Below are 25,874 nucleotides of genomic sequence, written 5' to 3'. Positions count from 1 at the left end.
TTCAGGCCTCTTAGGGTATATTCCCAGCAGTGGGATCACTGGGTCAAATGGAAGTTCAATTTTTAATTTTTTGAGGTAGTACCATATTGTTTTCCATAGCGGCTGCACCAGTCTGCATTCCCACCAGCAGTGTATTAAAGTCCCCTTTTCTCCACACCCTCGCCAACACTTGTTGTTTGATGATTTGTTGATGGCGGCCATTCTGACAGGTGTGAGGTGATACCTCATTGTTGTTTTAATTTGCATCTCTCTGATGATTAGTGATGTTGAGCATTTCTTCATATGTCTCTTGGCCATTTGTATGTCCTGTTTGGAGAGGTGTCTATTCAGCTCCTCTGCCCATTTTTTAATTGGGTTCTTTGTCTTCCTTTTGTGGAGTTGTAGGAGCACTCTATATATATTGGAAATTAACCCCTTATCTGATACATCATTGGCAATGATGTTCTCCCATACAGTGGGTTGCCTTTCCATTTTGATGATTGTTTCTTTTGCTGTGCAGAAGCTTTTTAGTTTGATGTAGTCCCATGTGTTCATTTTCTCCTTTATTTCTGTTGCCTTAGGTGATGTATCAGTGAAAATTCTGCTCTGTATGATGTCCGAAATTTTGTTGCCTACATTTTCTTCTAGAATTTTTATGGATTCACGGGTCACATTTAAGTCTTTTATCCATTTTGAGTTTATTTTTGTGTATGGTGTAAGTTGATGGTCTAGTTTCATTTTTTTGCATGTAGCTGTCCAATTTTCCCAACACCATTTATTAAAGAGGCTGTCTTTACTCCACTGTATGCTCTTGCCACCTTTGTCAAATATTAATTGAACATATTGCCTTGGGTCCATTTCTGGGTTTTCAGTTCTGTTCCACTGGTCTATATGCCTGTTCTTATGCCAGTACCAGGCTGTTTTGGTTACAGTCGCTTTGTAGTATAACCTGATATCTGGTATTGTGATCCCACCTACTTTGTTCTTCTTTTTCAAGATTGCTGTGGCTATTCGGGGTCTTTTTTGGTTCCATATGAACTTTTGAAGTATTTGTTCTAGTTCTATGAAATATGTCGTTGGTATTTTGATGGGGATTGCATTGAATCTATAGATTGCTTTGGGTAGTATGGACATTTTAATGATGTTAATTCTTCCAATCCATGAACAGGGTATGTGCTTCCACTTTTTTATATCTTCCTCTATTTCTTTTTTCAATGACCTGTAGTTTTCTGCAAATAGGTCCTTTACTTCTTTGGTTAAGTTTATTCCTAGGTATCGTAATTTTTTGGCGCAATGGTAAATGGGATTGTTTTTTCAGTTTCTCTTTCTGTGAGTTCATCATTGACGTACAAGAATGCTGTTGATTTCTTGACGTTAATTTTGTATCCTGCTACTTTGCCAAATTCATTTATTAAGTCTAATAGATTTTTGATGGAGTCTTTAGGGTTTTCTATGTACAATATCATGTCATCTGCAAATAATGACAGTTTCACTTCCTCCTTTCCAATTTGGATCCCTTTTATTTTTTCTTCATGTGTGATTGCTGTGGCTAAGACTTCCAGTACAATGTTAAATAAGAGTGGCGAAAGTGGACATCCCGGTCTTGTTCCTGTTCTTAATGGAAATGTTTTTAGTTTCTGTCCATTGAGTATGATGTTGGCTGTAGGTCTTTCATATATGGCCTTTATTATGTCGAGATATGATCCCTCTATTCCTACATTGCTGAGCGTTTTTATCAGAAATGGATGCTGGATTTTGTCGAATGCTTTTTCAGCATCTATTGATATGATCATGTGGTTTTTATTCTTCATTTTGTTGATGTGGTGTATCACATTTATTGATTTGCGAATATTGTACCAGCCTTGCATCCCTGGAATGAATCCCACTTGGTCATGGTGAATAATTTTTTTGATGTACTTCTGGATCCGATTTGCTAATATTTTGTTCAGTATTTTGGCGTCTATGTTCATCAGGGATATCGGCCTGTAGTTTTCTTTCTTCGTAGTGTCTTTTTCTGGTTTTGGAATTAGAATTATGCTGGCCTCATAGAACGTGTTTGGAAGTCTTCCTTCTTCTTGAATTTTTTGAAATAGTTTGAGGAGAATGGGTGTTAGTTCTTTTTTGAATGTTCGGTAAAACTCCCCCGTGAAACCATCTGGGCCTGGGCTTTTGTTTGCTGGGAGAGTCTTGATTACCTCTTCAATTTCCTTGGTTGTTATTGGTCTGTTCAAGTTTTCTATCTCTTCCGGGAATAGTTTTGGGAGACTGTGTGTTTCTAGAAATTTGTCCATTTCGCTTAGATTGTCGAATTTGTTGCCATATAGTTGTTCATAGTAGTTGTTAACGATCTTTTGTATTTCCGTGGTGTTGGTTGTTACTTCTCCTCTTTCATTTCTGATTTTGTGTATTTGGGTTCTCTCTCTTTGTTTCTTGGTGAGTCTAGCTAAGGGTCCGTCAATCTTGTTTATCTTTTCGAAAAACCAGCTCTTTGTTTCATTGATCCTTTGAATTGTTTTTTTTGGTCTCTATCTCATTTATTTCTGCTCTGATCTTTACTATTTCCTTCCTTGTACTTGCTCTGGGGTTTTCTTTTTGTTTGCTTTCTAATTCTTTAAGTTGTGAGGTTAGACAGTCAATTAGAAATTTTTCTTGTTTTTTGAGGTAGGCCTGTAGTGCTATGAACTTCCCTCTCAGAACTGCTTTCGCTGCATCTCATAGATTTTGTGTTGTTGTGTGTTCATTTTCGTTGGTTTCCAGGAAGGTTTTAATTTCTTCCTTGATCTCGTCAGTGACCCATTCATTGTTTAATAACATGCTATTTAACCTCCATGTGTTGAAATGTCTTTGCATGTTCTTGTTGCAATTGATTTCTAGTTTCATGCCATTGTGATCTGAAAAGATGCTTGATATGATTTCAGTCTTCTTGAATTTGTAGAGACTTAGTTTGTGCCCTAACATGTGGTCTACCTTTGAGGATGTCCCATGTGCACTTGAGAAAAATGTGAGTTCTGTGGTTTTAGCGTATACTTCTCTGTAGATATCTATAACTCCATTTGATGTAGTGTTTCATTTAGAGTCTGTGTTTCCTTGTTAATTTATGTCTAGAAGATCTGTCCAGTGATGGCAGCGGGGTATTGAAGTCCCCTGCTATGACTGTATTGCAGTTGATTTCTCCTTTGATGTCCTCCAAAAGATTTTTAATATATGTTGGTGCTCCTATATTGGGTACATATATGTTTACCAAGGTTATATCTTACTATTAGATAGATTCTTTCAATATTATGTAGTAGCCTTCTTTGTCTCTAGTTATGGCCTTCTACTTTATCAGATATGAGTAATGCTACCCCAGCATTTTTTGCTTTCCGTTTGCTTGAAAGATTTTTTTCCATCTCTTCACTTTCAACCTATGTGAGTCTATTGTTGTGAGGTGGGTTTCTTGTAAACAACATATATGTGAGTACTGCTTTCTTATCCAATCAGCCAGTCTGTGTCTTTCAAACCATTCAAACCATTCACATTTAAGGTGATAATTGATATGTACTTATTTATTGCCATTTTTGTTTAGTGTGGTTCTGTTTTTCTTCCTATTTCTTCTACTAATTACAGCAGTCCTATTAAGATAACTCGCAGTTCTGGTTTGGTGTTAATATATTCCTTTAGCCTTTCTTTGTCCCGGAAGCTCTTTATTTGACCTTCTATTTTGAATGATAGCCTTGCTGGATAGAGTAGTCTTGGATTCAGATCCTTGTTTTTCATGACCTTGATTACATCATGCCACTCCCTTCTGGCCTGTAGTGTTTCTGTTGAGAAGTCAACTGAGATCTTTATGGGGTTTCCTTTGTAGGTAACCTGTTGCTTATCTCTTGCTGCCTTTAGGATTCTCTCTTTGTTTTTAATTTTTGGCATTTTAATGACTGTGTTTTGGTGTGGGTCTGTTTGGGTTCTTATTTGGGGCTCTCTGTGATTCTTGAACTTGAGTGCCTTCTTCCTTCAACAAGTTAGGAAAGTTTCCTGTCACTATTTCTTCAAATATATTCTCTAACCCTTGCCTGTTTTCTTCCTCTTTGAGGACACCTATGATGCGAATGTTATTATGTTTTCAGTTGTCCCACAGTTCTCTTAAGTGGTTTACCTGTTTTTTTAATTGTTTTTTTCTTTTGGTTTTCTGATTGGTTGATTTTTTTCTACCCTGTCTTTTCATTCACTGATCCAGTCTTCAGCTTCTTCTACTCTGCTGGTTTCTCCTTCCAATGTGTTCTTAATTTCTGCTATGTCGTTCTTCATTTCCACTTCATTAGTTTTCAATATTTCTGTATCTTTATTCATGGTGCTGATGTCCTTACTTATACTGTTGAGCTTCCTCAAGATCATAGCTCTGAACTCTACTTCTGATAATTTTCTTAGCTGCATTTCATTTTTCTCATCTTCAATAGAGTTCTCTTGTTCTTTTGTTTGGGATTTATTTCTTTGTTTCAACATTTTGGTTATCTCAGTGGGTTTTAGAGCCTGCCAAATTTTTCCTGTGGATGTTGGTGTTCTGTTGTTTGTGGCTCCCTCTGCTGGGTTTGGATGAGCCTGGGTGGTCCCACATTAAACACCACTGTCAAGTCTTACTTTCTTGGGTAGATTTGCAAGCCCAGGGAAGGTTCAGTTATCCTCTAGCTTTTTCCTGAATGCTAGTAGTCTCATTACTTAGTGCCTTGGAATGTAGCCCTATTATTCTGCATAAGAGGATTTCCAGAGGGTGGGATAGATGCTGGTTATTAATGAGCCTCAGTTTACATTTTTTGCCTCACCTGGGAAAGGCTAAATCTCCGAGGTGGGGTCTGCTGCTTTCCCCCACAGTCTCTGAAGGAGCACACTGGCCACTTTCCTTTGTGGCCCAACTCAGTGAAGACTCTGAATGCCCTCCAAATCCTGGTTGTCCCCACAGAGTTCCAGCCCAGTCTGCCCTCCCTATTCCATAACCCCCAGGTGAGTGGCTGTGGTTATTTTTGAGCTCTGTCCTGGCTCTCTGCACTGTGGAGCGGGCTTGGTCTTCATCCCCCAAGGGCGCTGCTCACAGTTAAGACAGCTGCTGTCCTTGGGTTCCCCACCTGCCAACCTCTCATGCCTCCGCAGATCCTACCAGTGTCCCTGTTTATATGGCCCTGTCCTGCTGCTTTTCTGTTGCTTTTTTCCTAAGGATTTGTCTTTATTTTAGTTGTAATTCCCATTTGGTCCTGGGAGATCCTCTGTGTAGCTTCTATTCTCCCCGCCTCTGTTTTTCACTTCCTCTATGCCTATCTTGTGCTCAGTTGGGTCTCACAGTCCTTCCTGGTGCCCCAGCACCCTGCAGGTCCTGCAGGTAACTGGATCACACAGTCCCTTTGGGGACCTGGCTCTATGCCTATGTTATGGGATGCTGGGTCGCACACTCCTCTCTGGGGCTTCAGCACCTGGCATGTTGCGGGTAACTGGATGGCACAGTCCCTGCTAGGTCGCACAAGCCTCTCTGGTGCTTCAGCACCCTGCAGGTCCTGGGAGTAACTAGATTGCACAGTCTCTGCTGGGTGGTACAGGCCTCTCTTGTGCTTCAGCACTCCAAAAGTCCCAAGGGTAACTGGATCGCACAGTCCCTGCTGGGTTGCATGGGGCTCTCTGGTGTCCCCGCACCCTGCTTGTCCCATGGGCGGGCAGCTGGATTGTACTAATCTCTCTAGGGCTTATGCTTCCCACTGCTCTTGTGAGCTACTGGACTGCACAGGCCTCTGTGGAGCCCCAGGTCCAGCTTCTGGTGGCTGGGGAGTGCTCCTGCCCTGTGGGGCTCAACTCCTGCTCAGCTTTTGTTGTAGTTTTTGGGATGGGTCTTAGCTGCTGGTCTGTGCTACGATTGCCTGGAGATAGATGTCTGTTCCCCAGCCTCGGTTGCTGGGGGTATATGTCCACTCTGATAGGGCTCCTACTATGGGGGATGGTGCTAGGCTTCGGCTGTCTGAGGCTCCCGCGACCAGCACCTTGGGAGCTCCACTACTGTGCACTGGTTTGTGTTGACACAGAGTGTCCACTGGTTCAATAGTGCCGGGTGTGCTGATGGGCTCAGGTTTCTGGGCCCTAGCTGCTCCCACTACCTCCTCCCAGGGAAGACCTGGGATTTTCGAAAATGGTGGGACCTCCCTGTGGTGCAGGAAGAAGGGCCCTGAAGAGCTGCTTACCGAGGTAGCAGGCTGCTCCCATCCACAGCACAGGAACCTTCTGCTCTGCATCTCTGCACTGCTGGGGTTTGGTAGTCCACCTTCGTGTCCACTCACACTCTCTCATACTCTTGCTCACTGTCTCACACAGTCACCCTTCCTCAGGTCCTGCCCGCCGCCATCTTCCTGTTCTTTTACTTTTAATCTCTCTATGTCCTTATAATTAAAACTTATCTCTTCCAAGCAGAATAGACTTGGGATTTATGTTTTTTAGCCAGTCCTATAATCTTAGTTTTCTTCTTTATTTAATGAAATTTTTGGTAAAAAAGACTATTTGTTTTTTTTCCTATTTCATGTTTTTCTCCTTTCTTGTATTTTAAATAGATAAATCTAATATTTTTATGCCAATTTCTTTTTGTATGGTTGGTTATATATTATTTTACTATTTTTTGCAATTATACTACATGTTATGATATGTATCCTTTTACCACTCTCCTGATATTGCTAGAACTTTTGAACATTTGACCTTTATTTATCCCCCACCATACATGGTCACATGTATTTTAGTTGCCTATATTTTAAAATTTAAAGACATCAAAATCAGTGTTTTGTGTACTTAATAATCATTTATAGTTACCTATTTACTTGCCCTTTCTGGTGTTTTTTATCTCCTCCTTCATCTCCTTGTTTTAGTCTGGGATTTTTCTTCTGCTTGAAGAAATTTATTTGATGTTTCTTCATACCGGTATTTTGATGTCGTTAAGAAGGGTTTCTTTCTCTAATTTACAAATATGTATTTGGATTATGGTGGCCCAGTGAATGAGCGTTTCAAGATCCCTATTTTTATGTTAAAGTGTCTTTATTTCATTATAATTTTTTCTCTAGGTTTTATGTCAGTTACTTCCCTTTGATTGTGGACCACTCTCTTCACTTGGTTTATAATTTTTATCTGTGAACTCATCTTCATTGGGAATATTCTGTTTGCTGAAATGATAGTGTTTCATAATAGTGATATTTCATTTGTTTGCACTGAGCTGAGAAGGATTTTCCTAGTGTACGATTAAGTCACTTTTTTCTTAATATTCATAGAAACTGTACTGTAAAGAATGTTATAGATTAGTGGAACACTTAAGATAATCTGGAAGCCTATTTTTAAAATACATGTATAATTATATGATACTAAACTCACAACTTATGTAGTTGTACTTTTATATTACTAGATTATCATCTTATCTTTTAATGGAACAGAGACAGATAATTAACAAATTAGGAAGACAAGTTATTTTAAAATATGTTTAAAGTCCAATTTGAATGTAATCATATTAATGGCTTTTATATGGTCTGGGGAACATCATTAATAATTCTATATATTTTTCTAATTAGTGGATGAAATAAATTTTGAGTTTTCAAAATTACCCTTTTCAAGGCCCTTCATTGATTTACATTTTATATTCATCTTTGTTTCAGTAAATGTAATCTATGTAATTCCTTTAACACACTCTTATTTTTAATAATTTTTTTTTTCTTCATTGATTTTTTTGAGAGGAAGGGAGAGGAAGAGAGAGATAGAAGCATTGATGAGAGAGATCGTTGATTGGTCACCTCCTGCATACCCCCCACTGGGGATTTGGCCCACAACCTGGGCATGTGCCCTGACCAGGTATCCAGCTCGTGACCTCTTGGTGCATGGGTTGATGCTCAACCACTGAGCCACACTGGCTGGGCCTATAGCACACTCTTTATTGAGGATATACTAAACACAGTGTTGATGCAGAGATGACTTACATGGCTTGCACCTTTAAAGAGCCTAAGCTACCCCTTTTTGGGCAACATCAACTCTCATAAATATCTCCTTACTCTTTTTTTCCTGCTCAGTCCTTTGTTCAGGAATCCTCCCCATCCCCCAGTTTCCACTGCTTTTTCCTGGTCACTCAGTGATACCAACAAGCTGTTTCCTTTTCTAATGGCCTTTCTGCTTTGATTTTTTCATATCAGATGTCTCTGTTTCATTCCTCCATAATATCCTATGTACATCTTTATGTCTTGATCACATTTTCAAATGGGTGTTCGTGTGGCTTGTTTCTGAAGGCACACTCAGCTTGTGCTCATCTTTGTACCTTTGGTACTTGTCATATATTAAATTACTGGTTTTATTAGGCCTCAAGTAATAGAACTCATAGGTATATAACTCAACTGTACAATCAGGATAAATATTTTACTTAGGACTGTGCCAGGGTTTTGTGCTAGGAGAGCAAGGATTTTGAACTCAGGTAGTCTGGCTAGTTGTTAAAAGCAATAGTTCTGGAACTGGATGACTGACTTTTGTTAGGATACATTCATGTAATCGCATAAAATCTGATCTTCAATTAGTCCATTATTGTAACATACATCCTGTATGGTTTTCGGGATATTCATCTTGATAAGGCATATCATAGTGTGTCCTAGGATAGTGTGCTTGTTTTCAAATGAGAGATTCTGTTGACACCTGGTGCATGAGTTGATTAAAGTTTAGGTGAGAAATTAGAGGTTATTTTGGTTTCCTGTGTATTTCCAGAGGTGGTGTTGTTTGTTTGTTTGTTTGTTTTAACATACATATATATTAAAAGAGTGCTTTAAAAACGGTCTGTATTTCATCTATCTTTAAATAACTGCTATATTAAATCCTTTCTAGTTCTAACCTCTACCCTTTATTATAACAGAAAACATGTGGGTTTTAGAAAGGGACTGAAAAGCATGGGCTTTTAAAGAGAATAATGCAAGTCATTTAAATTAGTCATGGTTACACTTATTCTCCATAACTTTCAAGTCAGAGAAAATCTTGGTATGCCAAATGTAAGAACAATGCAATTAAAATTTATCAGAATCTTAGTTAAAGATTTAACTAAAATCTTTAAAAAAATAATAGTAGACATTTAATAATAGTCACATTTAAAAAAATAATAGTAGAGGGTAATTTTTGGTTGTTATATTATACCCTGGTCTTTAAGAGCATTTATTAATTACTATTCAAATTTCATAGACATTATAACATTTATGTCTTTAATTTTGTCATTAAAAGCTATTATAGATATTCACATGAATTTGGAAAATGGGAAAGGAAGAAAAATTACCTCCAATCTCTCTATTTGCTATTAGCTAATTAACATATTTATGTAATTTATTTATTCTCCAATTACAATGTGATGGTATAGTTTTTAATATTTAGTTGTAATCATACCTCTATGTCCAGATGTACTCATCACTTTTGAATTATATTTCATTTTTAAACATACATTTATATTTTATAATATAGATATATATATCTTACATATTATAAATTATAATCTTTGTCACCATAATATTTTACATCGCCACACAATTGATTTTTCATACTTGGTGAAAAATCTAGGGCCCCCAGAGAGGTCATTGTTCATTCTTTCTCTTCCCCTTTACTACTGGCTGTTGCCAGGTGGATACCAAAGTTGTATATCTTTTGCATTCCTCTTGCTTCCTATTGCTACTTCTAAATAAAATCTCTCCTGTCCTCATATTAAAACTCTTCATGGGAAGTAGAAGCTCTTGAGTTTTACAGTCTTATCCCTGACTGTCACTGTGATTGATTAATCTCCTTGATTCTCACCCATATTTCCTATGGATGCTGGCCCCATTTTCCACCTTCCTGAGTTCATTGTGATCATGTTCATGTAACCAATCTACTCAACAATACTTAATATTTCTTTGACCTCAAGGTTGATGACGTCTACTTCTACCCTTCTTCACTCTCATGGCAATACCTAATTATATCATGAAACTTCACCTCTGAAATCCTCAGTCTCTAAATTTCACCCTCTTATCACAATCTCCAATATTTTTTTGGAAGTGTCTATTCTTTTTATGTTCACTGATGTCCCCATTCTCCTGACAACTGGATTCTATTCTCCAAATCATCAGGCTCCATTTGACCTTACTTCTTAACTTATCTAGCATAGAGCCATAAGTTCTATTCTGTCTTTCCCTTTCAGTTTTACCCCAACTCTTATATCCTTTGATTCTTTCTTTATAACGTGACCTACAAAACCTCAACGCAAATTCAATCCAAATATTATTCTTCTCTGTTTCAGCCAATAGGCTGGATATCACAACTGGGTATATTTGTGCTACTTCAGGCTCATGCTTTCCACCAGCAGCTGAACCATCTGTTTTCTGATCAGTTTGCACTGTTTTCCACTAGTACCTAATCAGAGGTCTTTCCCATTTCTCTCAGTTGTTATTCTAAGCTTTAGTTTCTTTTCCAAAAAGTACTTTGCAACTCCTGTCCATGCATCAGATAACATTCCTTCTTTTTCACTGAGATATACAAGAATATCAGAAAGTAATTTTCTTAGAAACTGTAAATATTTCTGTTAAAGTCAACAGGAAAAACAAGGAGCTCCTCACACATGTATTTCACCAGTATGTTGGAAATCTTAGCCAATGTAGTAAAATTACCATATATATATGGTAAAGTATTTTAGCAGTCTAAGGGAAAGTTTGTACCAAGTGTTGGCAGGCTAATTATAGTTGAGCTTAATTTAGTATTTTAGTGGGACTTTGAATCTCAAATTATATCGTTAAAAAAATTTGTAGAGCTTCTGGTCAAGATGGCGGCGTAGGTAAACTCGGTATTGTGTCCTCCCACAACCACATCAAAGTTACAACTAAACTACAAAACAACCATCATTCAAAACTGCCTGAAATCAAGCTGAATGGAAGTCCTACAACTACAGAATTAAAGAAGCAGCCACATTGGGACTGCTAGGAGGAGCCGAGGTGGACAGGCTGGTCCCACACCAACACGTGTGGCAGATAAAAATCAGGAGGATACCTCGGCTGGGAAGGTCCTCCCTGGGGACTGAGGGGTCCCCATCCCACACCAGGCATCCAGCTCAGGGTTCCAGTGCCAGGAAGAGAAGTCCCCATAACTTCTGGCTGGAAAAACCAGTGGTAACTGAGGCTCAGAGAGGCTGACGAGGCTGGAGCCCCAGGCAGCTCCTCTTAAAGGGCCCACGCATGGACGTATTGGACTCACTCCCTGTAAGCTTGGAGGGGAGGCAGCTCTAGGGGTGCCAGAAATATACAGGGAAGAACTAAGCTGTTTGGCATTGGGGCAAGGGCTGGAGAAGGGGCTTTCTCTGGGACAAATGTGCTGTCAGAGGCCTGTGTTCCTTTGGTGAGCCCTTCCCTGGGGTGGCAAACAGCCGCCATATCTGGGACTCCAGCAACCTGGCTCACACTGTTGGCCCCGCCCTGGTGATTCCCTGAGGACCCGCCCCGCCCCACCCAACTATCAGGCCCACACAAGCTGTTGCCAGTTGCTTAACCATAGGATTGGCCTATCTTGGATCCTGCTTCAGGTTTTTCTAAATTCTTTCAAACAAGCAGCATCTGGTCTCAGATAGCCCATACCTCTCGATAAGTAATACATAGAAACAAACACAAGGAGGCAGCCAAAATGAGGAGACAAAGAAACAGGTCCCAAATGAAAGAACAGAACAAAACACCAGAAAATGAACCAAGTGAAATGGAGATAAGCAACCTAACAGATGCTGAGTTCAAAATACTGCTTATAAGGATGCTCAATGAGCTTAATGAGAACCTCAGCAAACTTAGTGAGGGCCTCAAGAGCTTAAACAAGGACCAGTCAGAAATGAAGGATGCACAGTCAGAAATGAAGGAGGCATTAACCAAAATAAAGGATAATTTACATAGATTCAATAGTAGAGTAGGTAAAGCCAAGAAGCAAACCATCGATTTGTTATATAAGGAGGCAAAAAACACCCAATCAGAACAGCAAAAAGAAAAAAGAATCCAAAAAAATAAGGACAGTGTAGGAGCCTCTGGGAAAACTTCAAGCATGCCAACATTTGCATCTTGGGGATGCCAGAAAGAGAAGAGAGAGAACAAGAAATTGAAAACCTATTTGAAACGTTAATGGCAGAAAACTTCCTGAACTTGGTGAAGGGAACAGACATACAAGTCCAGGAAGCACAGAGAGTCCCACACAAGATGAACCCCAAGAGGTCCACACCAAGACACATCATCATCAAAATGCAAAAGATTCAAGACAAAGAGACAATCTTAAAAGCAGCAAGAGAAAAACAGTTTGTTACCTACAGGGGAGTTCCCATAAGTTTGTTAGCTGATTCCTCAAAAGAAACTTTGCAGGCCAGAAGGGATTGGCAAGAAATATTCAGAATGATGAAAAGCAAGAATCTACAACCAAGATTACTCTATCCTCCAAAGCTGTCATTTAGAATCAATGGCCATATAAAGAGTTTCTCAGACAAGAAAAAGTTAAAGGAGTTCATCACCACCAAACCATTATTATATGAAATGTTGAAGGGTCTTTTTGAAGAAAAAATAAAATATATGAACAAACAAAATGGCAATGAATACATATCTATCAACAATTGAATCTACAAACAAAATGACCAGGCAGAACAGAAACATTCTCATAGATACCGAGAAATTTTGTTGTTTGCCAGATGGGAGGGGCGTTGGGGGAATGGGTGAAAAAGGTGAAGGGATTAAGAAGTACAAATTGGTTGCTAGACTGACAAACCTCAAAGGGAAGGGGGTTGGCGGGTGGGAAGAAATAAACCAAAGAACTTATATGCATAACCAGTGGACACAGACAACAGTGTGGGAACAGGCAGGAGGGGGGCAGGTGTGGGGAGGAGGGGATCAATGGGGGAAAAATGAGGAACATCTGTAATACATTCAACAATAAAGATAAAAAATTGAAGAAAATAAATATATAAATAAAGAAGCAATAAAAATAAATTTGTAAAGCTCAAGAGAATTTTAATACTCTGTTGATATGAGAAATTTTCTTTTAGCTCTCTCCTCTCCTCCCTTCTTCTTTTCTTCACTTATCATACAAGTTCAATTAACTCTTTATTTTCCGTTTGTTGTTGCATTAATAAGTACATGACTTAGCTCTCTGAAAATTCATATTATGTTTAAGAATTTAATGTTTTTGTGTAATTTGTTGGTTAGTGGAACAAGAGAAAGAATATGTTTTTCTTTTCTTCCTCTTCTCCCCTACCTGTTAATCACTACCTCCATCTTTCCTTCCTTTGTTATCTTGATTTAACCCTGGAAAATTTCTATGGCTTTAATAAGCAGTAGGGCTTATTAAATGAAGTAATCGGGCCTATCATCTGTTCATTACCCAAATCTGTCCATCTACCTATTCATTCATAAAGAAGTCATTTATTTTTAGATTTAAAATTTTCTATAAAATCTATTTTGATTTCTAAATATGTAGAGAAAATAACATCTATATGTATATTTCATCTCTTAGCTGTTTCTGTTGATATAGATCTGTTCATATCTCTATATATGTAGATATCTATATCTATCTCATCTATATCTATATCTATATCTATATCTATATCTATATCTATATCTATATCTATCTATCTACAGGTTTTTTTAATACTCACCTGAGGATATTTCTCCATTTATCTTCAGATAGAAAGGGAGGGGGAAAGAGAGATAGAGAGAGAACAGCATTGATGTGAGAGAGACACATTGATAGGTTGCCTCCCACACAGCCCCGACCAGAGCCGGGACCAAACCACAACCTGGGTACATGCCCTTGACTGGAATAGAACCCATGTCTCTTTGCTCCATGGACCAATGCTCTAATTACTGAGCCAAACCTGCCAGGGATGTAGTTATACTTTTAAAACAATATGTTTATACTATATTTTCCTTAAAGAATATATCTTGTTTCCCTGATAGGCCAATGAATACAGGCCTTGACATTCCATATGAAGGTTTGAATGAGTATTAGAGGATTTCAAATATACTTTCTTTTTTTTTAATATGTTTTTATTGAATTTTTAGAGAGAGAGGAAGGAGAACAGAGATAGAAACATTGATGTGAAAGAGAAACACAGATCAGCTGCCTCCTGCCTGCCCCCTATTTTTTCTTTTCTTTTTCTTATTTTATTGACTAATTTTTGTTACAGATGATTCTCCTTTTTTCCCCCACTGATTCCCCCCTCCCCCTTCCTTCCCTACCCCTTCCCCAGATTGTTGTCCATGTCCACTGTTCATGCATACATGCATATAAGTTCTGTGGTTCATCCCTCTCCCACCTCCCCACTCCTTAGGGGATTGTCCTCAAACTGTTATGTTCATTATATTCCACAAATCAGTGAGATCATATGAAATTTGTCTTTCTCTGTTTGGCTTGTTTCACTTAGAATGATACTTTCCAGGTCCCTCCATGTAGTCTCAAAGGATAAGAGATCTTTCTTTCTTACCACTGCGTAGTACTCCATTGTGTATATGTACCACAGCTTTTTGATCCATTCGTCTACTGATGGGCACTTGGGCTGTTTCCAGATCTTAGCGATTGTAAATAGTACTGCTACGAAGATGGGGGTACATATATTCTTTCTGATTGGTGTTTTATGCTTCGTAGGGTATATTCCTAGAAGTGGGATCACTGGGTCAAATGGGAGATCAATTTTTAATTTTTTGACGTGACACCATATTGTTTTCCATAGCAGCTGCACCAGTCTGCATTCCCACCAACAGTGTACTAGAGTCCCCTTTTCTCCACACCCTCGCCAACACTTGTTGTTTGATGATTTGTTGATGGCGGCCATTCTGACAGGTGTGAGGTGATACCTCATTGTTGTTTTGATTTGCATCTCTCTGATGATTAGTGATGATGAACATTTCTTCATATGTCTCTTAGCCATTTGTATGTCCTGTTTGGAGAGGTGTCTATTTAGTTCCTCTGCCCATTTTTTAATTGGATTCTTTGTCTTCCTTTTGTGGAGTTGTATGAGCACTCTATATGTATTGGAAATTAACCCCTTATCTGATATATCATTGGCAATTATGCTCTCCCATAAATTCTGTTGCGTATGATGTCTGAGATTTTGTTGCCCACAGTCTCCTCTAGGATTTTTATGGATTCATGAGTTACATTTAAGTCTTTTATCCATTTTGAGTTTATTTTGGTGTAGGGTGTAAGTTGATGGTCTAGTTTCATTTTTCGGCAAGTAGCTGTCCAATTTTCCCAGCACCATTTATTAAAGAGGCTGTCTTTACTCCACTGTATGCTCTTGCCACCTTTCTCAAATATTAATTGAGCATATTGCTTAGGGTCCATTTCTGGGTTCTCTATTCTGTTCCACTGGTCTATATACCTGTTCTTGTGCCAGTACCAGGCTGTTTTGATTATGGTGGCTTTGTAGTATAACCTGAAATCTGGTATTGTGATCCCTCCAACTTTGTTCTTCCTTTTCAAGATTGCTGTGGCTATTCGAGGCCTTTTTTGGTTCCATATGAACTTTTGAAGTAATTGTTCTAATTCTGTGAAGTATGCCGTTGGTATTTTGATGGGGATTGCGTTGAATCTATAGATTGCTTTGGGTAATATGGACATTTTAATGATGTTAATTCTCCCAATCCATGAACAGGGTATGTGCTTCCACTTTTTTACATCTTGCTCTATTTCTTTTTTCAAAGACCTGTAGTTTTCTGCGAATAGGTCCTTTATTTCTTTGGTTAAGGTTATTCCTAGGTATCTTAATTTTTTTGCCGCAATGGTAAATGGGATTGTTTGCTTAGTTTCTCTTTCTTTCAGTTCATCATTGGTGTATAAGAATGCCATCGGTTTTTTGACGTTAATTTTGTATCCTGCTACTTTGCCAAATTCATTTATTAAGTCTAGTAAGCTTTTGGTGGAGTCTTTGGGGTTTTCTATGTACAGTATCATGTCATCTGCAAATAAAGACAATTTCACTTCCTCCTTTCCAATTTGGATCCCTTTTATTTTTCTTCCTGTCTGATTGCTGTGGCTAAGACTTCCAGTACTATGTTAAATAGGAGTGGCGAAAGTGGGCATCCTTGCCTTGTTCCTGTTCTTAAGGGAAATACTTTTAATTTTTGCCCATTGAGTATGATGTTGGCTGTAGGTCTTTCATATATGGCCTTTATTATGTCTAGGTATGATCTCTCAATTCCCACACTGCTGAGCGTTTTTATCAGAAATGGATGCTGGATTTTGTCGAAGGCTTTTTCAGCATCTATTGATATGATCATGTGGTTTTTATTTTTCAATTTATTTATGTGGTGTATCACATTTATGGATTTGCAAATATTGTACCAGCCTTGCATCCCTGGGATGAATCCCACCTGGTCATGGTGGATAATTTTTCTGGTGTATTGCTGGATTCGATTTGCTAGTATTTTGTTCAGGATTTTGGCATCTATGTTCATCAGGGATATTGGTCTGTAGTTTTCTTTCTTTGTTGTGTCTTTTTCTGGTTTTGGAATTAGAATTATGCTGGCTTCATAAAACGAGTTTGGAAGTCTTCCTTCTTCTTGAATTTTTTGAAATAGTTTGAGGAGAATGGGTATTAGTTCTTCTTTGAATGTTCGGTAAAACTCCCCCGTGAAGCCATCCGGGCCTGGGCTTTTGTTTGCTGGAAGAGTCTTGATTACATCTTCAATTTCTTCTGCTGTTATTGGTCTGTTCAAGTTTTCAATCTCTATCTGATCCAGTTTTGGGAGACTATGTGTTTCTAGAAATTTGTCCATTTCGCTCAGATTTTCGAATTTGTTGCCATATAATTTTTCATAGTAGTTGTTAACGATCTTTTGTATTTCTGTGGAGTCAGTTGTTATCTCTTCTGTTTCATTTCTGATTTTATGTATTTGGGTTCTCTCTCTTTGTTTCTTGGTGAGTCTAGCTAAGGGTCCATCAATCTTGTTTATCTTTTCGAGAAACCAACTCTTTGTTTTATTGATCCTCTGGATTGTTTTTTTGGTCTCTATGTCGTTTATTTCTGCTCTGATCCTTACTATTTCCTTTCTTCTACTTGCTCTGGGGTTTTCTTTTTGTTTACTCTCTATTTCTTTAAGGTGTGAGGTTAGGTAGTCTATTAGAGATTTTTCTTATTTTTTGAGGTAGGCCTGTAGTGCTATGAACTTCCCTCTCAGAACTGCTTTTGCTGCATCCCATAGATTTTGTATTGTTGTGTCCTCATTTTCATTGGTTTCCAGGAAGTTTTTGATTTCTTCCTTGATTTCCTCGGTGACCCATTCATTGTTTAATAACATTCTATTTAGCTTCCATGTGTTAAAATGTCTTTGTATGTTCTTCTTGCAATTGATTTCTAGTTTCATACCATTGTGGTCTGAGAAGATGCTTGTTATAATTTCAATCTTCTTGAACTTGTAGAGACTTAGTTTGTGCCCTAACATGTGGTGTATCTTTGAGAATGTTCCATGTGCACTTGAGAAGAATGTGAATTCTGTAGTTTTGGGGTGTAGTTCTCTGTAGATATCTATTAAATCCATTTGGTCTAGTGCTTCATTTAGAGTCTCTGTTTTCTTGCTAATTTTTTGTCTAGAGGATCTATCCAGTGATGTGAGCAGGGTGTTGAAGTCCCCTGCTATGATTGTATTGCTATCGATTTCTCCTTTGAAGTCCTCCAATAGTTTTTTAATATATTTTGGTGCTCCTATATTGGGTGCATATATGTTTATCAAGGTTATATCTTCCTGTTGGATAGATCCTTTCAATATTATGTAGTGGCCTTCTTTGTCTCTAGTTATGCCCTTCAATCTGAATTCTATTTTATCAGATATAAGTATTGCTACCCCAGCTTTTTTTCTTTTCCATTTGCTTGAAAGATTTTTTTCCATCCCTTCACTTTCAATCTATGTGATTCTTTTGTTGTGAGGTGGGTCTCTTGTAACAGCATATAGATGAGTCTTGCTTTCTTATCCAATCAGCTACTCTGTGTCTTTTTATGGGAGCATTCAGTGCATTTACATTTAAGGTGGTTATTGATATGTACTTATTTATTGCCATTTTTGTTTAGTGTGGTTCTATTTTTCTTCCAATTGCTCCTGGTAAATACAGCAGTCCTTTTAACATTTCTTGCAGTGCTGGTTTGGTGCTAATGTATTCCCTTAGCCTTATTTTGTCTGGGAAGCTCTTTATTTGACCTTCTATTTTGAATGATAGCCTTGCTGGGTAGAGTAGTCTTGGATTCAGATCCTTGTTTTTCATGACCTTGATTACTTCATGCCATTCCCTTCGAGCCTGTAATGTTTCTTGTGAAAAATCAGCTGAGAGCCTTATGGGGGTTCCTTTGTAGGTAACCTGTTGCTTATCTCTTGCTGCTTTTAGGATTCTCTCTTTATCTTTAATTTTTGGCAGTTTGATTACTATGTGTCTTGGTGTGGGCCTGTTTGGGTTCTTCTTACTTGGGGCTCTCTGAGCTTCTTGAACTTGAATGCCTTCTTCCTTGCCCAAATTAGGGAATTTTTCTGTCACTATTTCTTTGAATATATTCTCTAGCCCTTGCTTACTTTCTTCTTCTTCAGGGACTCCTATGATACGGATATTATTACGTTTCCAGTTGTCCTACAATTCTCTTAAGCTCTCTTCCTGTTTTTAATCTTTTTTTTCCTTTTGGTTTTCTGTTTGGTTGATTTCTTCTAGCCTGTCTTCTAATTCACTGATCCGGTCCTCAGCTTCCCCTACTCTGCTTTTTAGAGCTTCCAGTGTGTTTTTCATTTCTGATATGTCATTCTTCATTTCTTCCTGTTGGTTTTTCATTTCCAGATGGTATATTTTCAACAATTCTGTCTTTACTCATGTTGCTCATGTCCTTACACATGCTGTTGAGCTTCCGCAACATCATGGCTCTAAATTCTAGTTCTGTTAACTTGCTTAACTGCACCTCATTTATTTCATCTTCTGTAGAGGTCTCTTGATTTTTCATTTGGCTTTTGTTTCTGTTTCTCACCATTTTGGTTATCACAGTGGGCTTTGGAGTCTGCCAAGTTTTCCCAGTGGGTGTGGTGTTCTGCTGTTTGTGGCTCCCTCTCCTGGGTTTTGATGCACCAGGGAGGACCCACTTTAATCCCACCAAGTCCCCTGTTCTCCGGGAGTCTGTGTGGCTCCAGCCGAGAGCTTAGCAGGCTACAGCATTACCAGGGCCCGTGCAGGGTGGCAAGGGAGGTGGTGGGAATAATTTCCCACTGAGTTCCCTGGTCCCACCTAGTTCCCTGGTCCCGCTGAGTTCCCTGGTCCCACCGAGTTCCCTGGTCCAGCTGAGTTTTCTGGGGCCCTCGAGTCTGTGCGGCTCCAGTGGAAAGTTTAGCCGACTACAGAGTTCCCAGGGCCCATGCAGGGTGGCAAGGGAGGCGGTAGGATTAACTTCCCGCCGAGTTCCCTGGGGGCCAGGAGTCTGTGTGGCTTCAGCGGAGAGTTTAGCCAGCTACAGAGTTTCCAGGGCCGTGCACGGTGGGAAGGGAGACGGTAGGATTAACTTCCCGCCGAGTTCCCTGGTCCCGCCGAGTTCACTGGGGGCCAGGAGTCTGTGTGGCTTCAGCGGAGAGTTTAGCTCGCTACAGAGTTTCCAGGGCGGTGCATGGTAGGAAGGGAGACGGTAGAATTAACTTCCCGCTGAGTTTCCTGGTCCCACCGAGTTCCTTGGGGGCCGCGAGTCTGTGCGGCTTCAGTGGAGAGTTGAGCCGGTTACAGAGTTTCCAGGGCATTCCATATGAAGGTTTGAATGAGTATTAGAGGATTTCAAATATACTTTCTACTAATCTCCATTTTCAACCCTCTAGCAATGCCTCTGCTCAAACCTTGTGTGCCTCAGTTCTTGAGCCTCTCTGGAGTTCTACCTCACCCATAAAATCCTCCTTTCCTGTCATTTGGTTGTGGCTCCAATAAATCAATTCATATTCTTCCATGAGTCTTCTATTTTTCCCAAATATGGGCAAGGTGATTTATTTTTTATATAAATGTAATTATTCCTTACCATTATATTTTAAGTTCCTGGAGAGAGGAGAAAACTCACAGGCAGTCAGCTAACCATCTTTAATTAGGGGCGATTCTGCACCAAATTGTTATCAAAAACAAAATGCATGTAGGCTGGTAGATGGATTCAAAGTTGGGTTCAAACCCCCATTCTATATATTTAGTAGTCATGTGATTTTTGGAAAATCATTTTGCCTGTTCAGGCCTTAATATTTTCATAAAATAAGATTAAATGTATTTTATAAGGATATGAGAAGTAGAGAATATACAATGGATTAAATAAATACTAGATATTATTTTAATAACTTTTGTTATTTGAAAATGCATTAAAACTTACACTTAGAAGATTTCAATCCCTTGTGTTAAATGATATTTATTCAGTGATATATCTAAGTTGGTAAAATAGCACATAAATCTTTGACTCTAAAGGGTTATCAATGATTTCAGATATTATCATCTTTACTAAACCAAAAGATCAAATATCTTGCTGGAAGTTTTAAATAATATTTCAGTATTATATACTCTGTAGTCGGACCATCTTATTAGCTAAGGAAATTTCAGAGGAAACATTTTCAATTTTCCAAATATCACAGATAGTTTTTAGGTCTATTAGTTAAAATGCCATTTCACAATATTAAATTTCAAAATTTATTAACTCAATGTATGTACAAGAATGTCCAATATGTAGTTTATTTTATTTTAGGATATTTCCTTGAGATTTGGTTCTCCACAAGAATTGAAAAATATTTAACATAATCATTACTTTTTAATTTACATTTCTAAATTGGTACTATTCACTTATCTTAAATTACAGTAAAAAGTAGTAATTATAAAATGTGTTCTTACAGTATGCCTTTTGAGGATTGGATAATTAATAAAATAATTTCATCTAAAATATGTAATTCAAAAGAATATTAATAGTTTATGAGTGACTTATATGTATGCATTTCCCCTAAAATTTTATTTATAAAAGATAAATATCATATTTTAGCATTTTTTTGTTTCTTCACTTTTTATTTCTTTTATTATACCTAGTATAAATTTGCATTTAAATTCTGACATATGACAATTTTTGTGTTTTCTAGGTATAGCTTACTTGAGTGGAATGTGTAGTGAAAAGAGAAAATGTATTATTGCTGAAGACAATGGCCTGAATCTTGCATTTACAATTGCTCATGAAATGGGTCACAAGTAAGTAAAACTTCTGGGTATGCTAGCAAATTAGCAAATAACTTTGCAATTTGAGTTATTGAGTTACTTGCATATGTTTTTTTGTTTGTTTTTTTAATCTTCACCCAAGGATATATTTTCATTGATTTTAGAGAGGAAGAGAGAGAAAAACATTGATGTGAGAGAGATAACATCAATCAGTCGCCTCCTGTATGCACCCCAACCAGATATAACCCACAACCTGGGTATGTGTCCTGATGGGAAATAGAACCCACATCCTGCTAATATATGGGGCAATGCTCCAGCCAACTGAGCCACCCAGCCAGGGAGCATATATTTTCTTTTATTTCATTGGGCTCAAGTTTTTAAAAAATTACAGAAACAAGAAGAGGTGGAGAAGACCTTCCAAATTTAAAAAGTATCTTCTGAATGTTGTAACCATTCCTGATAGCTTTAATAACATTTTATTACATTATTAAAATTCTCATCAAGACAATTATTACATGGCATGTGATTGATTTCACTACACATTTTCAAATGAAATAAACATTGCCATAATTATAACACTGCAAAATTATGTCTTATTTGAACATCTAAAGGAAACACTTTGTACAAGTTTAAATACTTTCAATCTGTAATAATACCAATATTTGTTATTACCTGACACAGAGTAAAGGAATTAATCTGCATGGTTAAAGGGTAATGCATTTGAAAGAGAGTTAAATTGGACACACAGTTAACATGTAATAAACATTAACTATGTCCCAGGCATAATCTAAGCACTTTACATCGATTAGTTCATTTAAAACTTACAAAAAACAAGGATCTCATTTTATAGATAATATTAATAATAGCAATAAATAGTTAGTAATAGCAACACTCTGTAGTGCTTACTATATGCCAGGCACATTTCTACGTGCTGTATACATCTTTACAAGATTCTGATGAGATAGTCTATTAGATTACCCATCTTACAGGATGAAAACTGAAGTATAAGGAAGTTACTTTACCTTCTCCAAGTTATAAAAACAGTAAGTTGGAGGAAGGATTTGAACTCAGTTCATCTAACACAGGTCATACTATTCTGAATTTCTTTGTTATCTGCTTGCTGCTTTTGGGTCCTAGATCACTCATCAGTAAAATGGGGATAATACCTGTGTTATGAGGTTGGTTTGGGAATCAAATGACATTAAGATCTATGCACATATTTACAGGCAATATATTATAGTAGAAATAGTGTGAGTTAGGGAATCAGAATGAATGTTGACTGTAGGCTTTCCTGCATGGTAGCAATATCAGCAGTATAGATAGAAAGTATTTTAATTGGACTCAGATTGAGAGAGGTCTTTCTCTGGGAGGTGATTATTATGGAGGTTTATTTGGTAAAAGAGTTATTTAGTTTGGCCAGCAGTGTTTATATAATTGAATCCATTGCCAATATTAAAGAGGATAATTTGACATAAAAATTCAAATGTCAAGATTTGGCAACACTAGATCCACAGTTCTGTATGACAACCACTCCTTGGAGCTGAGTATGTCTGTACCCTGTAGACTTGGCCCACCTTTCCCAGCTCATCACAGCTATAGCACTCTCCTATGAGACATCCATCTACTACATTTTCTTTACATATCTGGACTCTATAGACGAGTAAAATTAAGTTTGATTGGTATAAGAAAGCTTAAAAGACAACTTATATAGGCTATAACAGTGTTCAATTAAGAAAAAAAACCCATCTTTTTATTCAGGTAAATGACGTATAGGAAAATAATCAAGTCATAATAATACAGCTCAATGAATTATTAAAAATTGAATATACCTGTGTGCCCATAACCTAGTCCAAAAAATAAAATATTATCAATAGTGATTGATTTTCGATGTCACTATTTAAATGTGCAGAGATATACTTTCATTTTCTCCCATGCAGGCTTTGAGTTTTCAGTTGAGTGCTGTAGAATACAAGTTTGGTATTCAAAAAAGAAAAAAAAAAAAAGAAGATAAATATACTTTAAAGTCATCATTCTTTAGGGATAATATGCAATGCAATAAACTCATTCATTATTGCATTCCACATATGATGGGGTTTAGAATCTTAATTCCAATATGATTTTTATAATTTAAAGATATTTTAGTTTAATCATACCAGAAAAAAACAGATGTTTCATGAGAATGAGAAATGTTGAGGATAATGTTTAAAGGCAAGAAAAAAGTTATTACTAAAAAATTTTAGGACAATAAATGCAAATTAATCATAAATATAATTTTATAAAGTAAATGCAAGTTTCTGAATAATTATAATTTTTACTATTAAGCCATGCATTAACAGCTTATATATAAGCAATCTGAGTACACTTTTATGCAACAGATTTTTTGTTGTTGTTATCATCTGAGGATATTTTTTCATAGATTTTCAGACAGAGTGGAAGGGAGGGAGGGTGAGAAAGAGAGAGAGAGAGAGAAACATTGAAGTGAGAAAGACACATCGATTGGTTGCCCTTAGCACAACCTGACCAAGGCTGGGATCACCCTGCAACCCAAGTACTTGCCCCTGACTAGAAGTCAAACCTGTGACCCCAAGGGATGATGCTCCAACTGCTGAGCCAAACTGGCCAGGGCTTTTATGCAACAGATGTTAAATAATTTTGTCAAGTACCCTGAATAGTAGAAGGTTCACTTTAAAAAGTTATTTTACCTTTTAAAAACAGATATGTAAAATTACTTTATTCATTCGTCGTATTCTTAAATGTAGGAAAAACACTAATGGAAGGAACCAACCACAATATGTGTTACTTTATTAATATGTAAGGCCTGGTCAAGAACCTACAACTAAAACGAAAAACTAAATGATATGATTTAAGAAAAGGCCACTTCAACTTGATGCAGTACAAACATTGCTTTATGACCTAGACGCTCAGTTTGGAATGGCTAAAATGGTAGTAAAATATTATTTTATTTGACTTTTATAGAACTGTACCCAAAATCAATAGAGATGTGCCAAAGGTATGTGTAATGCTTGATGGATTAAGACCAGGACATGTGATATATGTTGAGCTACTTCATTGCTAAAAGTTCTCTTTACTAGTAAGTGGTATTTGTCTTGAAAGTAGAAACTAGTGCTTTTTTTTTCTTTCTTTCTCTTTTGTTAATCCTTACCTGAGGAGATTTTTTCCATTGATTTTTAGAGAGAGTGGAAGGGGAGGGAGGGTATGGGAGAGAGAGAGGGAGGGAGAAACAGTGATGGAAGAGAGACACATCAATTGGTTGCCACCTCCATGTGCCCCCACTAGGCCTGGAATTGAACCTGAAACCCAGGTATGTGCCTTTGACTAGGAATTAAACCCCTGAACCTAACCACTGAGCAACACTCGCCAGGGTGAGACTAGTGCTTTCTGATAGAGATTAGGAGATACTAGCAGTGAGAATAACGATATCTTTATAAAGAACAAATAAACAGGACGGAGTTCATCTATATAAATTCAGTGTAAGAGATAAAGTACAATGAAAGAAAAATGTAGGTGAAAGCACCAAATCCTATCCACTAGCCCAACCAGGGAGGGTAAAGGGCAAAGGGGGTCAAATATACAGTGACATAAGATTTTACTGTGGGTGGTCAGGACACAATGCAATATACAGATCATATATCATAGAAATGCACACTTGAAACATATATAATTTTATTAACCAATGTCACCTCAATAAATTTATTTTAAAAAATAATTAAAATGGAAGAAAAGAAAGGAAAATGTGCATATATACATAGCCTCTCAAATAGGAAAAGTTTTCATAGATGTTACATCATTATATATATGAATCCTGTGTATACACACACAAACATATCAATTGAGCTCTTTTGTATAAGAAAGTTACCAGTATTGAATATTTTAAAACAATCTTATCTATTCTGTCTATCATCTATCTATCTATCTATCTATCTATCTATCTATCTATCTATCTTTCTATCTATCTATCTATCATCTATCTATCTATCATCTATCATCTATCGTCTTCTATCTATCATCTATTTTTGAAGAGAAAAAAGATAACTAAATATTTATGGCATTTATCAAATAACGAGGGGGAAAATATAGAGCTCTTTTAATTACAGGTACAATTAAGAGTCCGATCCTGATGTGGTTCAGCTGGTTGAGTATTGTCCCATGCATCAGGAGGTCATGTGTTCGATTCCAGGTCAGGGCACATGCTTGGGTTGTGGGCTCGATCCTCAACTCAGTAGGGGTCATGTAGGAGGTAGCAAATCTATGTTTCTCTCTCTCCCTTTCCCTGAAATCAATAAAAACATATTTTAAAAAAAGTCAGATCCTTAAGTAAAACTGTTAAATTCTTGTTTTTTTCTTTTTGGATTTCCTTCTTTTTTTTTTTTTAATCCTCATCCAAGGATATGTTTTCATTTATCTTCAGATAGAGTGGGAGGGAGGGAGGGATGGATGGTGAGAGAGAGAGAGAGAGAGAGATATCACTGTGAGAGGGACACATCTACCAGTTGCCTCCCGCACGACCTCATCTAGGGCCAGGGATGAACCACAACCGAGGTATGTGCACTTGATCGAATCAAACCCACAACTCTGGTCCATGGGCCAAAGCTCTAATTGCTGAATCAAACTGGCCAGGACTTTTTGTTGTTGTTATAACTTCTTCCCTTATAGTTCTCTATATAGGCAGAAAATGGATCACGTATTTCTGCAATCCACAAATTTAAAAGGAC

The 25,874-nt window shown here is 37.5% G+C and overlaps 1 protein-coding gene across 1 annotated transcript in view; it reads left to right on the top strand.

The window, feature by feature from the left end:
* The window catches only part of ADAMTS19 (ADAM metallopeptidase with thrombospondin type 1 motif 19), a 316,590-nt gene that overhangs the window by 155,302 nt on the left and 135,414 nt on the right, over positions 1-25,874 (top strand). The window contains exon 8 of the mRNA XM_036241047.1: positions 21,069-21,174. Within this exon, the coding sequence (XP_036096940.1) occupies positions 21,069-21,174 (106 nt within the window). The remainder of the gene's footprint in view (positions 1-21,068; positions 21,175-25,874) is intronic.

Source organism: Molossus molossus, unplaced genomic scaffold (genome assembly GCF_014108415.1).
Source record: "Molossus molossus isolate mMolMol1 unplaced genomic scaffold, mMolMol1.p scaffold_m16_p_4, whole genome shotgun sequence".
NCBI classification, from domain to species: domain Eukaryota; kingdom Metazoa; phylum Chordata; class Mammalia; order Chiroptera; family Molossidae; genus Molossus; species Molossus molossus.
The sequence above is the reverse complement of the archived record's forward strand: the minus strand, read 5'-3'. Positions and strand labels throughout refer to the sequence as shown.